Source organism: Anolis sagrei, chromosome 6 (assembly GCF_037176765.1).
Source record: "Anolis sagrei isolate rAnoSag1 chromosome 6, rAnoSag1.mat, whole genome shotgun sequence".
Lineage (NCBI taxonomy): Eukaryota > Metazoa > Chordata > Lepidosauria > Squamata > Dactyloidae > Anolis > Anolis sagrei.
Window position 1 is genome coordinate 28855825 of NC_090026.1, and position 18021 is coordinate 28873845.

Consider the following 18021-nt stretch of genomic DNA (forward strand, 5'->3'; position numbering starts at 1 on the left):
AGAAACCAGCTGATTCCTAATGAACCTAAAACACAGATGTGTGCCTATCACCTTATGAATAGATAAGCATCTTGAGCTCTGAGGGTTACCTGGAAAGGAATCCTACTGGAGCATTGCAGCACACTAAATACCTGGGAGTTACTCTAGACTGTTCTCTGAATTACAAGAAGCACTGCCTGATTATCAAGCAAAAAGGGGGTGCTAGAAATAATATCATACGAAAGCTGAATGGCACAACCTGGGGATCACAACCAGACACAGTGAAGACACCTGCCCTTGCACTTTGCTGAATACACATACCCAGTGTAGAATACATCCAACCACATTAAAACAGTGGATGTAGCTCTTAATGAGACATGCCACATTATCACAGGAGGTCTACACCCTTCGCTGCTGGAGAAATTATACTGTTTAGCCAGTATTGCACCACCTGACATCCATCGGGAAGTAGCAGCCAATAATGAAAGGACCAAGGCAGTGACATCTCCAGCCCATCCCATGTTTGGATATCAGCCAGCATGCCAACTCTTTAAATCAAGCAACAACTTCCTCAGACCTACAGAGACACTCGCTGGAACACCCCAGCAAGTGAGAGTCCAAAAGTGGTAGGCTAAAAGCCGGAACATCAATCCATGGCTGATACCAAACGAGAGACTCTGTCTTGGGCACACAGAAGACTAGGCGACTTGGAAGGTGCTGAACAGACTGAGCTCTGGCACCACGAGATGCAAAGCCAACCTTAAGAAATGGGGCCACAAAGTAGAGTCCACAACATGCAAGTGTGGAGAAGAACAAACCACAGATCACCTGTTACAATGCAGTTTGAGCCCTGCCACATTCACAATAGAGAGCCTTCTTACAGTGACACCAGAGGCACTCCAAGTGGCCAGCTTCTAGTCAAAAGACATTTAGTATAATGCCAAGTTTTAAACTTTGTTTGTGTTTTTAAATACAACTGTGCCCTCGGCTCGCTTCTGCCACAACAAAAAAGTAGACTTCATTTCAATGTAACTCAGCAAAACTGCCTTGTGTTGGATGATGGTGGCTGTAAGTGAAAATATCTTTACTACATTTCATTACCAACTCTTTCCAGCATTGCACATTCGCTTCCATGTATTTATTCCATATACTTTCTTACTCCCTGATTGTCATAGCTAGTTTCTCCCATTTCATTGGGAATCTCTTCCATCCTCTTCAGTATCAAGGTATCTTCTGTTGTCTTCATGCTCTTTCCAAACAAGTAAGCTGCCTCACTTGCATTCATATGCTACAGATTGTAAAACCAAGCTGGTATGTCTAATTCAGGCCCTGCTTGGGTTATTAAACAAGTCAAAATACCTCAATTATTTTACAGCTACAGTATTTTATAAAGCTGTTGCAAGCATTAGCAAAATAAATACAAAACACTAAATAGTGTAAAAAACTCTACATAAATACCAAATCCTTGAAATATCAGCCCTGATTTCTTTGGGATTAGTAGCATTAATTTGGATTTAGGATGTAATCCCATATACAAGGATTTAAAATTAATTCCTGTCAAAATTACAGATAACCCAGTATGGCAGAAACATAGGTCAGCTTTTCTCAAGCTCTTAAAGCTAGAGAGAATTTAAGCTGCTATGCTCTGTACTAGAGACACAATTACAAAATTCACTATACTTTGCTTGCAGGATATTGTCACCTCTTGGCATATCTACTCTGCTAGCAATTGTGTACAGCTCATGTTGAGCCCCATTCAGCAAGTGTCAGGGCAAACCAACTCTTTAGAAATGTCTTGAATATTTCTTAAAAGGCCATGTATTCAAATGGTTTTCTTATTTATATGTAATTAGAAAAATGTAGGTTTTGTTAAAAGCACATGATAAAAGATGTTAGAAATGTTGGATCAAACATATGAATGGAGCAGTGGTCAAAAGATTTTGAGTTTGACTTTGTTGTGATCTTAAAGAGAATTTTTATAAAATGATGTGCTATTGATACATTATGCCAGAGAAATTGTGTAAGATGTGTAAAGGAACACTGAATGTATGTTCAAAATGTGAAAAACAAGAGTGGCTTTCTATCATATGCAGTGGATCTGTGAAAAGGCATAAAAGTATTGGGCCCAAATACATAGTTTAATAGAGGAAAAAAACTTTAAAAAGATGGATATTCAATTACAACTTTGAACCTTTCTTTTTGGGACTGATGGATGATTGGAGAAGAGTGAAGGAAAAATACTTTAGCATATGACAACAGCTGCAAAATTGTTATATGCTCAGAAATGATAGAGTAATTAATTACTCAGAAGATTAAAATTGAATAGTTTAGCAGAAATGGACACATTCTCTATTTTGATTTTTTTCTAAATCAATGTTTTTGAAATGTTGGAAGCACTGATCTACCTTTTGAAAGAAAAGTGATTGTAATCTGATATTGATTTTATTTATTATAATGAGTTCAATGTATAGATGAAGTCTATTTTCCAAATAAGTAAAAAAGAAATGGGAGTTTAAGAATTGAATATAATCACAGGAAAGAGAATTGAGAATCTTTTGGTTTGTGAGATGTAGTTTTTGTTATATACTTATTTTATATTGGTTTGTAGGTAATATGTTAAGGTTCCCCCCCCCCCCTTTAATTACTCTTATGTATATTCTGGTGTGTGATTTTTGTAGTTTGCTTTTATTATATGTATGTGTTCTTTAATAAAAGGTTTTTTTTAAAATAAACGTAATAGTCCCAACTAAACAAAACATTTTTAAGCGCCACTTTGCAGTGACTACTGGACTATATTTCAGAAATTCACAGCATTTCCTCATCCTCAATTAGCCATGCCTCTGCTCCAGAGGTGGGATCCGTTGCCTTATCTCATTCATCTTCCAGACAAAGAGCAGTGCACAAACGAGTCAGTCAGCGGTGTGGGGGTGACCCAGCCTGGCTTGATTCTGGCTCTCCCCCGCCCTCACGGCTTTATTAGAGTCACATGGAGATAAGATACAGGCATTCAAAACCCAGATAAACTAAGATGCGCTAGATAACACCTACACAGCAGAGTAACATGGAGCCCGGGCCAGCATGGGAAGCTGGGACACCCCCAAACTAGCATGAACTGAACCCTCCCCCCAAATCCATGGAGGGCATCATTCTAGAGTATCCCCCCTACCCCAAGCTTACGGCTGCTTGAGGTTCCTATTAAAACACCCTTTCCAGGGGTGGGAGAAATGAGTCAGGAGAGGAATTGGCAGGCCTCACTTCCCCGCAGTATTCTTCACCTTCGTGCAGTTTTCCTTCTAGAGGTGAGAGACCCAGGGAAGGAAGGAGGAGCCCTGCTCTTGAGCAATTTTGCTTCCCACAAACACACGCAACTATAACACTGGAATGGTCCGTGACAAAGGAAAGGAGAATTCACGCCCCCCCCCCACCCGAAAGTACACAAGGCAAAGAAACAAAACAATTCCCTACAAAGCTTTTCCGCATACACACGCACACGCACACACACACACACCCATTCCTCCCCCCCAGCAAGCTTAGACAGAAGCAAGGTAGCTGACATGTATATTCCACCTCCCCAACAGAAAGGATGAAGGCCATGGATTGGGAAAGCAGGGGTAGATATTTGTAAACAAAACCAAAATGCCAGACTAAATCATACAACAGGGATTTGGGGGGGCGGGCGGGTTAAGACCACAAATCTCAGCCTCATCCTGAGTTAGATCAGACCAGGCTTATAGGGAAGGCGAGATCCTGGCTTTTCTTCCAAGAGCCATCTTCCTGGGAAGGGGGAGACTACTCCTGGAAGAATGCCTTACACTGACACACGAGTCATCCCTCCCCGCTTCTACTTTGGCCATCCCAGGGGCCACATGTTTGCTCCCCCACTTGGTGCTGACCCGGGCTAGGCAATGAGAACACAGAGGTTATCACAACAACAGGCAAGGAGCAGTACAGTCTTTCTGGAGGCCCCCGGTTTGGGAGGGAGGTGGGAGGGGGCGGACATAGGCATCCAATGTGCAGGAATGGCCTTTCCCCCCCGCCTTCCTCTGGTGCGGCCAATGCCTCAGAACTGCTGAGAAAGCAGCTCGCAAAGGTGCTTCGAGACAGATTCCTTGCTGGTACGGAGGGTCAGCCGGTACATCTGCAAGAAAGAGGAAGAAAAATAGGTAAAAGGCCCTGGCAAGTTTTGAAAACGTTATGAAGTGACTCAACTTTCCCCTTTTTACAGTTTCATCTGTTTTTCTGCCCCTTCAGGAGAGAACCCTGCAGTCTAGAATGCCATTTGCCTTTTATAATGTCCCAGTATCCCCTGCCCTCCTCTTGCTTCCTATTAGAGCTCATTTTCCTCCAATCCTCCACTATACTAAAGGTTTCAGGGGTCCTTTCTCCCCCTCACCTGTGCCTGGGCATTGGGCTCCAACCGCAGCAAACATCCAACTTGCAGTGCCTTCGTCTGGATGATCCCAGCTCCTACGTAGTTATCTGGGTTTGGATCCACCTTGTCCAAAAGTGCGCTGCCAAACCCTAAGAGCTGTGGAAAGAAGAGACTAGTGCTGAACTGAGTGGGCTTTCTGTTTTGCAGGGGAGATTTATCCACCAGCTGTGCCCTTCCTTAAGAAACCAGATCAATGGGAAGAAGGGGGGAAGCATGAAAGCTGCAAAAATCATACAGAGAGTGCTATAATATAGTCAGCTGTGCATAAGTTGTGGCTGCTGGCACTAATGCCATTCCCTAGTGGTTCCAGTCCCAAGAATGTGGGGGTGGTGCACAGCTTTCATAAAAAATACTACCAAAACAATGAAGAAATAGCTAAATTTACAGCCACATTTCATTATGAACTTGACTTTAAAAGAGTGTCAAGAAAATTTACTGATTTTTATTGACAATTAAAGCTTTTGTTGACTCATCAGAGTGACTTCCCTACTGTCTGCAGTTTTTTTTTACAGAAATCCAAGAAGCAATTTGTGGGAGGCAGGTTAGAGGAAGACACAACAGAGGTTGCTCACCTTGGCCTTAGTCACTTCTGAATCCATGGGATGATTTGCCTTGAATATTTTCTGAGCTTCTTGCTGTGGCCTACAAAGGGAATTGGCAGAAGATGAAACTGGTGATCCAGAGCCTACTTCTCCAAATGACCTGTCAAACAATCTTGTGTTGCGCACACTTCATCCATTTCCTGCTACTACATCACTGTAACAGTTGTAAAATGTGCCTTGACTGAGGAAAAATACATATTGAAGCCGCAAAGTTACAAGGATCATATTGGGGACTGGCTGCTTTGGTTCTCTGCCATAAAGAAGTGTGGGGTGGGGGTACAGTTGGGGAAGGCTGGGTACAGTTGGGGAAGGCAGTGTAGATAAGACTACTGTTTTGTGAGGGAAATAGAAACTGCAGTTAACAGCCTGTGGCCACAGTGTTTGACCACTAGGGAGTGGATGAGAGTTGGGGCTGAGATATACTGGAGGTTTGAGCAGGAAGACTTTAGAACTGTCTTTTTAGGATTGAGGAAAGAAGGAATAAACCACCTGTCTCCAGTGTTTTATTGTTGTGAGCTTGATTTTAACTCCAAGATCTTCCAGAATCTGGCATTATGAGTTACTCACTTGGAATTAAAACATTTGTCTCTTTATGAAAGATGCCCACTGCAACACACTAAGTAACTGGCCAAAAAAATAAACTCATCGTTATCACCGTCATCATCATGATCATCATTATGGTGCCACATTTTCACCCTGCTTTTCCAGTAGAACATTCTTGAGGTACTTAATAAAGGTAAAGGTAGTCCCCTGACATTAAGTCCAGTCATGTCTGACTCTGGGGTGTGGTGCTCATCTCCATTTCTAAGCCGAAGAGCCAGCGTTGTCCATAGACACCTCCAAGGTCATGTGGCTGGCACATGATGGTACTTAATAAGTTTCATTAAAAACAACTTACAATTATCACATTAATCAAAGCTATTAAAATCAAAATAATGTCTTCTAGCAACAGGCTCAACAAAGGAACATAAATTATGCATCTCAAATGGATTCAAACAAATTTTGGAAGGATGATGGAGGAAGCAAAAGATGGGGGATGTCATAGCATCACTGTGGGAAGTCACACAATCCCCTTCTCTCTCCTCCTAGCTGCAAATGCAGAATTAACCATTGACGAGCTCCCATTTTCAAAAGCATTTCTGTTGAAATCCACATGCATATACAATTCCACTTACAGGCTGAGCTGTTTCCAGCGCTGGAAAAAGTCTTGTGATTGCATCTCTGTTGCCTGGAAAAATTTGTTGACCGTTATAGGCAATTTGAGGGTGAGGTTCTGCAGTGTCCCGCCATATCTTGACAAAAATGAGAACAAAGAGACAGATATTAGATGGTGTTAAAATAAATGCCTTTACTTTCTTGCCAATATTATATATCACTACTGCAAAATGTCTGGACAATCAACTGAGGACAACTTCAAAACAGGAAAGACTAGGGATAGCTTTCTACGCTGCAAAAGGAAGAGTAGTTCTACATATTTCAGATAATGTTTTATTCAGCACTAACATTATGTGCATATGGAATGAAGCAACATGGTCAAGCAAGCCTTTTGTGAGTAAATAAAACCATTTTGAACTTTCAGCAAAGGCTTCTCCCAACATGCATCCCGGGGTGACCTTTTCTGCACACCAGCCTCCTCTTTTCTTATGATTTCTCCCATCTCCTAATGCCAATGCTCCTAAAAAGTTTCCAGACGATTAAAAGAGAAAGGAGAACTGAACCAACAACAGTGTTTCCCAACTGTGATCTTTTGTACTTCAGCTCTCATAACTCCTGTCTGTTGGACAAGATGGTTTGGCTTCTTGGGGCTAAAGTCCAAAAAAGCTGGAGGACTAAAGTTTGGGAACCAATAGTCAAAGGAAAGAACAGGTACAAAAAGAAAGACAACTACTGGACCGCATAGGGAAGCTGATGAAGAAACACAACCTACAAACTATCTACAGACCCACTAAGAAAATCCAACAAATGTGACGTTCAGCAAAGAACAAGAGGGATCCTCTCACCTCTGCAGGAGTCTACTATATACCATGCAGCTGTGGACAAGTCTACATAGGGACCAACAAACACAACAGCATTGCCCAAACACGAATCAAGGAACATGGAAAACTCACAGCAACCCAGTGGTTCCAATCATGAAAGCCTTCGACGACACAACTACACATCACATTGGTCTTGTTTCATTTGCCCCCTATATAGGGTTAAGTTCTCCACAAAACTGCAGACTAGATGTTTGAGTTCAAACAAAGTGACCTCAAACTCTAGCTTTTCAGACAATTATGAAACTGCATCAATGTCTCCAGATAGTAATGAAGATTCAGATCCACCTTGGCTTCAGTCATTCCTAATCAGCCTGAAGTATTTAAACAGCAAGATCTCTGTCCCCCTCCTATTTGAGAGCAATCAGAGCTACATACCGGAATTTGATGTTGATGAGGGGGGCTTCCGTGAAGTCACTCAGGCACTCAATGTTCAGGACCTGTTGAACTTGAGCACCACCTTCCACCAATGGCTCCACTGCTTTCGTCTGGACGTTGAGCTGTGAGCTTCACTAAGGAACGAGCCACTATCTTTACCAAGGAATGAATGAAAGAAGAAAAGCAGAGTGCCTCAAACCCACCAGGTACAACTCTTGCCCAGCCTACTTGTATACCATTCACAAAAAGGATATGGCTCTGCAGGTCTCCTGGATAGCTGACTGTAGGAGTAAAGCTCTGGAACTGGACGGATGTTTTGTTCCCATAGAAGAGATACATCCGGCCTGGAGGGGCAAAGAAAAGATGGTTTATGGCGTTTCTTGATGTGTTTGAACATCACAATTCTGCTATTCTTAAATGGGAAGGGGAAAGGTACTGGGACAAATGGAAATGCTATACTTCATCGCAATAAGATATCTCTGCTCACAGGTTTTTACCAAGTCTCAAAAGTCAAATTTCTATGAAACAGGAGTGGGGTTTCTTTTTTGCTCAAGGGCTTCATCCATTTAAGGGACTCCCAATTTTGGTGAGTCTAAGGCAGCACTGGACAATCTTATTAACAAAAGACCCTCCTCATAAATGCACAGCAAAGTAACTTAGCAGCAGCGTAACCCAGCACAAGTAGCCCAAAGTGATAAAAAGAACAAAAACACACAGACCAATGTTATCTCTTCCATAGGAGGCTTTCCTTTTAGTAAAATAATATAGTTGCACTATTTACAATAACAAGGTTTCCACAACACAAATATAGTCCTTTATACTTCCTTCTTTGCTTCCATGCTGGGCTTCTTCCTCATGCAGATAAACAGCTTCACTCCCACAGAGGCTCCTCTCACAACAAACATACTGGAACTTCACACAGTAGCTTTTTACACACAGCAGCCTTTATGCTGGAGCTTTACACATGAAGCTTTACACATGAGGCCTTCAACCTGGGGCTTCTCTTGTCAGAAATATTAAATATCAACTGAGTATTTTTGATTACAAAGGTGTGAGTCAAACACTGAAAGAGTTAGGCCAAGGCCTGTCAGAGTTAGTGGGCTAGAGCTGGCGTTGCCCTGAGGAGAGTGAGTGGCCAAAGTTTGTTAGAGTTAGTTTTTGCCTCAGTGAGGGAACTTGTCAGTCTGTTTGAAGAGGCGTCTGTATGAGAGTAAAGCCTTGTGTGTGAAGCTCCATTGTATAAAGGCTGCTGTGTGCATAAAGCTACTATGTATTTGTTTGTTAGTGTTATAGAAACCTTGTTATTAAATAGTGTGAATTGTGCAAATATATTATTTTACTATGAAGAAAAGCCTCCTATGGAATATATAATATTGATCTGTGTCTTTTTGTTCTTTAATCACTTTAGGCTACTGGCGCTGGGTCACGCTTCTTCTGAGTTGTTCTGCTATACATTTATGGGGAGGGTCTTTTGTTATTAAGCCCACTCGCCTAACATCTCACACCAGGCCTTCTCACACTCGGCCTTCTCATAGGCCTACCTCACACTGTGAGGCCTACTCACAGACTGAGACGTTTCTCCCACTGAGGTTTACCTCAGACTGACAGTGTTACTAAGCAACAGGCACACCTTCTTATATTGAACTACAGCTTTTGCTGAGTCATTGCATCCATTTAACCATTTCAGTGCTTGACTCACATAGTTATAATTAAAAATACCTAGTTAATTTTTCATATTTCTGACAAATATTACTCCAAACCAGTTGGGAAGAAACAGCTTTGGTCCCTGAGACCAAATAGCATATTGAAATGGGAAAACCTGATTCTTACTTTGTGGTCTTTTGCGGCATACGTCACAACCTGTTTAGAAGCACTCACCCAAGTTCTGCCGGAATTCTGATTTCACCCCGATTTGGAGCAACTGGTTCTCAAAGAGCACGCCGTTATTCTTACACACGAACCTATAATGAACCAGAGAGGGTCAGTTAGAGGGAGGTGGAATCCACACGGCATTTCTGTGAGCACTTCTTCCAGTCTGATTTGTCAGAAGCTTCACCTCACAACAGTTTCTGCTGGGTACCTATCCATTTGGGTATAAAGTTGCCAACCCCTCCTCTTGCTCTCTTAAGACCTCAGTGATGACTTCTCATAGTTTTCTTTCACAGTGGGATGATACACCAATTAAAACAAAACCCCACTAATTGAGGAAAATCCTGTGATTTTCCCAGAGGATAAAGTTATTTTCTGGACCCCAGCTCTTAGGATCCAGAAACCCATGCTATCAGGGGATGCTGCAGTCCACAGAGTAAGTTCCTAAACTCTGTATCCCAATCTCCACACTATGTTTAAAGGTAGTGAGCTACAGGACACAGCAAAAAGGGTGTTGGGTGAAGCAAGTAGGAAGAGTAGAATCAGGCAGGTGTGGAGGCCTTCCCACTCGAGTGTCAAGGAGGAGCTGCATTCCATCTGCCGCCCGCTGCCCAACCCATCTAATGTCTAGGAACCGCACAGTCCTACCGCAGGATCTTACTTGTGAAGCAGTTCATCGGCCTCAGCAATAGGCAAAGCTGGGTCCTCAGAGACAGGAGCGGCAGCCCCTGAGCTGAAGGTGGTGGCCAAGGGGCATAGCAAAGGGGCCAGCAGTTACCAGAGGGAGGGGAGAGAAAGAGCAGAAAAGATGAGTCACCAGGGCGCAGCGCCATGTTAGTACCAGAAAGAGGCAGGAAAGACACAACGACCAAAAACACCCCAAACACAGAGAGACACAGTCGCATCATGCAACATGGCAAGCAAGGAGGCAGAGGAGGAGTGGACACCATTCCTAAAAGGCCTCTAAAGCAAGGGCTGGCAACTTAAAGGCCACACCAAGATTCTGTACTGTAGTCCCATCGGGCCTATACAGCATGGTCAGTTTCCCAAGAGTATGGAGCTGAAGCTCTAAACATACAGAAGGCACCAGTCTGCCTACTCTACAAACACTGCTGGAGTACAGCTGCCATCACCTCCCATAATCATGCTGACTGGTAGGAGTTTTAGTTTAAGAACAATTTGCAATCCAGAGTTCAGAATCACTGTAAGGGATAACCACAAAAGAGGGTTTACATTTCTCTCATCATGAGGATATTCCTTTCCTCATTCTACCCCATACACATAAGTATACATACATACTCCAGTTATACTAGTATGCAATCAAGCTATCTGAATCTCTGACTTTTTGAAACATTTATTTTGCCTGAGTTTCAAAAACTTCAGAACCATATCTCTCCTGACTGAAAGGATTCCCTGGAGGTTAGTATTCAAGGACTTGCATCTGTGTAAGACACTCATGCTCATATTTGCTAAGGCTCCAGCAGTCTTACAGCCAAGGGCTCTAACTAGGGTCGGAGAAAGTTATTTTGGGCTACAATCCCAATAATCCCTCAAAGGCATGCTTTTTTCCCCAAGCCTTGGTTCTAACCTATTCCTCTTCTCAACACAAAATGAAATCCACCCCAATGTCTACATCCCAATGTCCTGCTCACAAAATGCAAACATGAAAGTGTCCCAGGCAATGATGATCCATATTAGTGTGTTTGCAAGCTGCAAAAATCTCTGACAACTGCGGTCTAGAAGGAATTTTTGTAGCGCTAGGAATTTCCTTTCAGATGCTTACCCTGGTTTCACGTCACCACTATTTGTGGACACAGCACCAGCCCCTGCCTCAAGCAGCTTACCATCCAAACATTAACACAGAAGAAGTAACGGAAAACAGGAAGGAAAATGGAAGTGGAGTAAACAAAGAAATCATATATGTTTGCTTGTGCTGGATGGATTAAGCCTGAATTAAAGGAGGACATGGGAACAAGGTGGCTGTACACATAGTGTCATGGGGAAAGACAGGTTCTGAGGAAGGATGTGTCAGGACTAAGCAAAGTATTCTGGAATGCAGCTCCAAGCACATGGAACAACAGGCAAAAAGAAAAAAACCTACCGTATATACTCGAGTATAGGCCAAATTTTTCAGCCCTTTTTTTAGGCTGGAAAAGCCCCACTCAGCTTATATTTGAATCAAGGCTATTTATTATTTTACTTTATTTTTATTAAATTTTATTACATTATTTTTATTTATTACATTTATTATATATATATATATATATATATATATATATATGTATTAATAATTACATTTACATTATTTTACTCTATTCTTATTATTTTTATTACATTTATTATTTACTCTATTTTTATTATTACATTTATTATTTTACTCTATTATTGTTGTTATTATTACATTTACATTATTTTACTTTATTATTATTACATTTATTATGTTACTTTATTATTATCGCTATTATTGCATTTATTATTTTACTCTATTTATTATTGTTATTATTACATTCATTATTTTACTCTATAATTACTGTTATTACATTTCCAGTATTTTATTCTCTTTATTATTATTGGAAGGATACGTAAGCACATTTACATTGAAGAAGGTTAGAATAACGGCTGAATCAGAGTTGGGCAGTCTTATCTTAAATTTACAGTTTCATGTAAACATTCAAAAACATTTAACCTATTGATGACCCAATTAATGTAATTTTATTGGTATCTATCTTAATTTTGAAATTTACCAGTAGCTGCTGCATTTCTCACCTTTAGTTTATACTCGAAGTCACTACATTTGTGGTAAAATTAGGTGCCTTGGCTTATTTTCGGGTTGGCTTATGCTCCAGTATATATGGTAGTATTTTCAAGGATCAGGAGACTTTGGGATGTTGATAATAAATAATAATATTAATATTAATAATAAAATCACACAGTCCTAGATACTTGGGAAGTGTTCGACTTGTGATTTTGTGATATGAAATCCAGCATATAGATCTTGTTTGCTGTGACATACTGTGCTTTTCTGTCAATAATAACAATCATAATCTTTATTTATACCCCGCCGCTATCTCAGATGGCTAACATGAGGCCAAGTCCAAAATTACGACAAAATAAAATACAAGGAAGCAAAAATACAATCAAAATAAATACATAACATAACAAAATGAAATAAACAAAATAAAATAAAATAAAATAAAAATTTCCAAAATAACATGATAGAAAAATGGAACACAGTGGGCAAGCCAAATATACTAGAAATAAAATTGATAAAAATGGATAAAACCCTGGATGAGAGAGGTAGAATATGTTTCTGAGGGAGATTGTTTTTCTGAGGGGTGAACTCAAAAGGGCTGAACAGTGGGGTTAAACCTTTATTAGGAGCAGGGGGGAAAGTCATGCCAAAGGCCATAGGCTTTGGATGTTATCTCTACATATATGTAGCGAATGGTGAAGGGAGATAGGAGGAAGAACAGGAAGGCCCTGGAAGGTTTCGATGGTAAGGATAAGGAACTTGTGCTGAATGAAGTTTCCCTTATTACCTTCACAAGGAGTAGGGAACATTTAGCCCTCCAAATGTTTCTGAGCAATCGCTCAGAATGACGAGGGGTAAGGGAATGTGGAAGATTAAATCCAAAAATGTTCTGGAGGCTAAAGGATCCTTACCCTTGACTGACAAGGAGTTTGAAAAAATGCAGTCTTGTTTCCTTTTGAAACTTCATGTCCTCTCACCAGGTACAAAAGTCAAGTCAAACCCAGACTAAAGTCAAGTCAAACCCAGACTAAAGAAAATCCCTTCATCCTACTATGAGGAACCTGAATGGAAGAACGGGACTCATCAGGAGGCACCTCTGAGGCAAGGGACCAAGAACAGGGAGGGCAGAACCAGCCGAGGGAGAGAGTGTTTCAGCCCCTTACTCTGCAGGCAGGCCAGCCTCCACCAATAAGGACGAAGGACTCTCGGGAGGGGGCTCCAAGTCACTGCTTCATCCAAGGCAGAGCAAGAGAGAGAGAGAGAAGGAGAGAGAAAGGGAGAAAGAAGAAACCATTCCCAGAAGGCAGTAGACAGAGAGAAAGAGAGACAGATAGATACACACACATGGACATGAAGGCTGAAAAGGTGGCAAGACAAGGCTATGAGGACTAACACGTGCCTCTCTCCCAAGGAGACAAAGAAACCCCACAAAGTCCCCAACCAAGTGGAAACCCATAACACCTACCCAATGGAAAGAAATATCTGGAGATGGGGGAATACCCACAACTCCAACTGGAAAAGAGGAACACCGTCTATCTCACGTTGTAGTCTCCATTGGGACTTCCAGGAGTTCCCTTTTCCATCCATGGCTATTTGGGTCCTTTGTAAGATACCAGTGTCTGAACCAGGAACCCTCACCACTAAAGCACAGTTCTCCCCCAAGATCCCATAAACCACCCATGCAAGGGGAAACCCCCATAATCCAGTGGTTCTCAACCTGTGGGATGTTTTGGCCTTCAACACCCAGAAATCCTAATAGCTGGTAAACAAGCTGGGATTTCTGGGAGTTGTAGGCCAACCTGGGGACCCACAGGTTGAGAACCACTGCCATAATCCATTGGCCAAGCTCTCTCTCCTTTCCAGAAATGGTTCAGAACTCTTTGAAAGGAGAGGCATTTGTCCTGATCCGGAAGCTTCTGTTACTTGCACCTGAACACCATTATTCCATCCTGAATGCAACAGAGAAGAGGGCCACTATCTGAATTCTGCCGTTGTCACCTCACCTCAGGAAGTTTTCTTCAGCCCCAGACACAAGGCCTGTTGTGGCTGAGGGGCTGTCAGAGAAGACATCCACCAGAAGGTTTCCAGCACTGGCTGGGGCGCCAGACGCGGAGGTTGGGGCTGCGCGGAGGCCTAACAAGTCGGCAGAAGGAGATGGCGTTGACTGCAAGTCAGAAAAAAGACAGGTTTAAAAAGCAAGACAGTGCCCACCTCTCATGTTCCTGATTTGAGAACTGAACCAAGTACACTGGGCACTAAGGAAGACACATGGGGATCTGTACTGCGAGAATACGCTTTTCCTACTGCTGCATTAAACAGCCTAGAAAAAAACTCAAATTCTCTAATAGGACTACAGTAGAGTCTGGCTATTCCAACCTTCATTCATCCAATGTTCTGTATTAACCAACGCAATCTGCCTCCCGCCCAGATCCACAGCTGTTTCAATACTTGCGGTGTTTTGGTGCTAAATTCATAAATACAGTAATTACTACATAACATTAGCATGTACTGAACTGCTTTTTTCTGTCTATTTGTTGTAAAACATGATGTTTTGATGCTTAATTTGTAAAATCATAATGCAATTTGACATTTAATATGCTTTTCCTTAACCCCTCCTTATTATCCAACATTTTCGCTATCCAACATTCTGCTGGATATGTTGGATTAGCGAGACTCTACTGTATTTGCCAAATTGTAACATATCCTTATCAATTTCAGGATATCTCCTCTTTTCAGAAGATAGGCTTAGCTGATTGAGGGAGGTCAATTTTTGCTTCAAAGAGAAGCTGAAATGGTCTAAAATCAGATGGAAAAGGAAAAGGATGAAAGAGCTACTCAGAGCCTAGAACAGGTCTGAGGCTACATATCATTCACATTCTGTCCCTCATCTTTCTCTTTCGGCAAAATTTTGGGAAAGAAAAGACAAAAGGTTGTGATTGATCCAGGGCACCTATTTGGTACAACATGCTTTATTTGGAGACTATGGGGAATGTAGGCTGAAAGAAACTGTTAAGATTCTAACGTTTGAAATAGCAACCTTTCAAGCCTTCACTATTTGTTTGTTAATTGATATATTTGCTAACCTATATTGTATGTATATATTGATTTGCCAGTTTGGTGCAGGAGGGACTACAGACATGTGATTGTACTGAGCATGTTCAGATTCAAGACTCCATTTTGTTATCAGTATGCTTTTGGACTTCAATGTTAGCAGTTCGCTTTAGACCTCAGTGCAGGTGGATGCTGTATGCTTTTGGACTTCAATGGCAGCAGTTTGTATTTTGGACTTATACAGGAACAGTTTGCTATATGTTTGCTTTGAGAAGCAGTGGGTACAGTTATAAAGTTTGGACTTTTGTAAGATGTATACTTAAGGACTTTGGACTACAGACTATTGATTACGAATGATGCCCTGTGTTCTCAACACAGAGAATTTGTTTATTTACAGTATTTATATATTGCTTTTCTCACCCCTGGGGGCACTCAAAGTGATTTACAAAAAAATAATAGCAAAATTCAATGCGTTACAAACATAAACCAAATCATAAATCAAACAGCATATCCTACCTATAATTGGGTCAATAAGAAGTGTGCCTGTATGCTGAATTAAAACAAAATGTTTGTGAGTAAACAGAATATGTTTTTTTAAAAAAAGACTATTTTTTTGTCTCTGGGTGCATATTTTAAAACTGTTTCAAGGGAAAGTATATGTTTTGGGCAACTGCAATTTCCATTTCAACTTCAAAGCAACATTTTCAAAACTATGCTAGCTAAGTATATGTTTTTTTTGTACAGTGGAATGTCTTTGTCCCTGGCAGTTCAAAGATATGGTTTATCAGTTTAACAACTGAGTTACCTGTGTGCCATTACATGAATGTTTGTGAACATCACTTTTTCAAAGGATTGACTCCTAACAAGGTCATGTCTTTCCTTGACTAGTGATTTTCAAATGATGGCCTCCAGATGTTCATGGAGATTCACATTTGCCAAAAGGATGTGATATCATTTTTCTTTTCAAAAAGCTTATGAATGCCATTTTTTCAAAATCTAATGCAGCAGAAATGTTGTTAGACGTTGTCTGCCATGACAGAATCCTAATCCCCTTCAACTCTTCTTTTCCCGGACATGTCCAATTAAATGTATGGGGCAGTGCTTAGCACCCAAAATACGATGGACTGCAGAGAACATCATCTCCAAGCAAAATGCTGCATTGAAATCTAGGAGTCATAGGTCAGCACATCTGGCATGCTCAAGCTTGGGGAAAAAACTGGTATAGAGCCCACAAAGTTCTACTTTACAACAAATATGCTTACAATCAAAACCAAGACTTACAGTTCTCAATATCACCCCAGTTCTCACTCTTGAGCTCTTCCTTTTCCAGGAAATACTGGTCTAATACACAAAATGCCATTTTATCTGCAAAAAACACCCAGCTCCTCCCATTTCACTCACAGCAGTGCTGGCTGAGGGCTCCATGCCCCCGTTGATCTCAGAATTGGGGTCCTTTTTGCCATCATCCAGCTCACTGCCTGCTCCAGGGCCCTTTTTCTTCTTGAGTTTCGCCAAGATGGACGACTCTCGTTCAGGGAATGGAGGCATCTCCTCCAGCACCGTTGCCTATGTGAAAAAAGGAGGCAAATGCAGAACAGCACCCATAATGCTACACCAGGTAGCTTTGTGGCTCTGGTCCAAGGTTAAACCATGGGCTCTTTCAAAGACTATGTAACCATTCCCCAGTGAAATGGACCAATATGTCCAAATGGTCAGGGCCTGCGTGGCCAGATATTTTTCACATGATAGCTATGGTAGTCAACATTTTCTCTTATTTTTTTCCAGAATCACCAAAAGAGCAGAAATTTCCTCTGCTAAGGAGATATATTAAGTCAGAAGTGGACAAAATGGGGCCTACAGACTCCATGTACCTCCCACATTATTTTTTTGTAGCTCTCAGTCAACTTTCGCCTTGTGACAGTAGTAAACTTGCAGTTTTCTGTTAAAGCAAGGTACATGGGGAACATACATGATATTTTCAAATTATTTTTTGTTGGAAGCTGGTCCGGTCTGGAGTTACCCCTTTGCAGAAAGCAAACTGATGTGCCTACTGTTGGCCCTACAACCTGCAAATCGAAAAACTATGAGGAAGTGTTTTGATAGTTGGTCCCCCTCCTCCACCCAACCAGAGAAGGTCAATTCAGCTTGAAAACAAGGCATAACCTCCCTGTGAACCTTGTTCTAAAAGTAAATTGCTCTATATTTTATGACCACATAATCAGTTTAGTATTACGCTTGTGCATTTTGTCTGAACCTCAATCTATTTCTGCTGGCTGGATTCCAATATACCCCTGTATCCATTTTCACGTCCCTCCCGAAAACGGGCACGTAGCCAGATAGCCATTTTTGTTTTGCAGTCAAACAATGAGGCTAGATCTGGCCCTTTCTGTTCCTGGGATCCTTTCCTTTTTCCCTTCAAGGGAGCCTGGGTTTCAACAACGGGGTTAAGAAAGCAGACTCAGCTTGTGTAAGACACATGATGACGTTCTTCTACTCTAATTGGCCCAACAGGCAGAGCTCACAGGGAAACCCTGTGCAAGGAGCACACGGCAGGCTCTCCACGCACCGCATGTTCCCTAAAAGCGGAGGAGGAGCTGTGTTTGGCTGCCACGTGGTCCTGTTATGGACAAGAAACTGTGACGGCTGGGTCCTTGTCATTATGGCTATCCGACCAAGCCGAAGAAACAGGATTGGCCGAAGGAAAACGACTAAAATGGATCTGTACACAAGCCCACTTAGTATACCACCATTTGGAGTTTCTACATTATTATTATTATTATTATTATTATTAATGATAATAATAATAATAATAATAATATATTATTATTAATAATAATAATAATAATAATAATCTATTATTACTTTATTTCTTACCCATGTCTCCCGGTGGCTCAAGGTGGGTTACATCGCTAAAAACAATAATCT

The 18021-nt window shown here is 41.4% G+C and overlaps 1 protein-coding gene across 6 annotated transcripts in view; it reads right to left on the minus strand.

Moving 5' to 3' along the window:
- Positions 1-2888: 2888 nt before the first annotated feature.
- Positions 2889-18021, minus strand: part of AP2A1 (adaptor related protein complex 2 subunit alpha 1) — a 50655-nt gene continuing 35522 nt past the window's right edge. For 2 of the 6 annotated variants that reach the window (XM_060780751.2, XM_060780750.2), the window contains exons 14-24: positions 16498-16662; positions 14049-14209; positions 13209-13274; positions 9955-10026; positions 9303-9385; positions 7678-7768; positions 7425-7547; positions 6189-6305; positions 4984-5053; positions 4373-4507; positions 2889-4117 (exon numbers count right to left, since the gene is read on the minus strand). In XM_060780751.2, the coding sequence (XP_060636734.1) occupies positions 4040-4117; positions 4373-4507; positions 4984-5053; positions 6189-6305; positions 7425-7547; positions 7678-7768; positions 9303-9385; positions 9955-10026; positions 13209-13274; positions 14049-14209; positions 16498-16662 (1161 nt within the window). In that variant the 3' untranslated portion in view covers positions 2889-4039. The remainder of the gene's footprint in view (positions 4118-4372; positions 4508-4983; positions 5054-6188; positions 6306-7424; positions 7548-7677; positions 7769-9302; positions 9386-9954; positions 10027-13208; positions 13275-14048; positions 14210-16497; positions 16663-18021) is intronic. The other 4 variants (XM_060780755.2, XM_060780753.2, XM_060780749.2 and 1 more) reach the window with 3 other exon arrangements.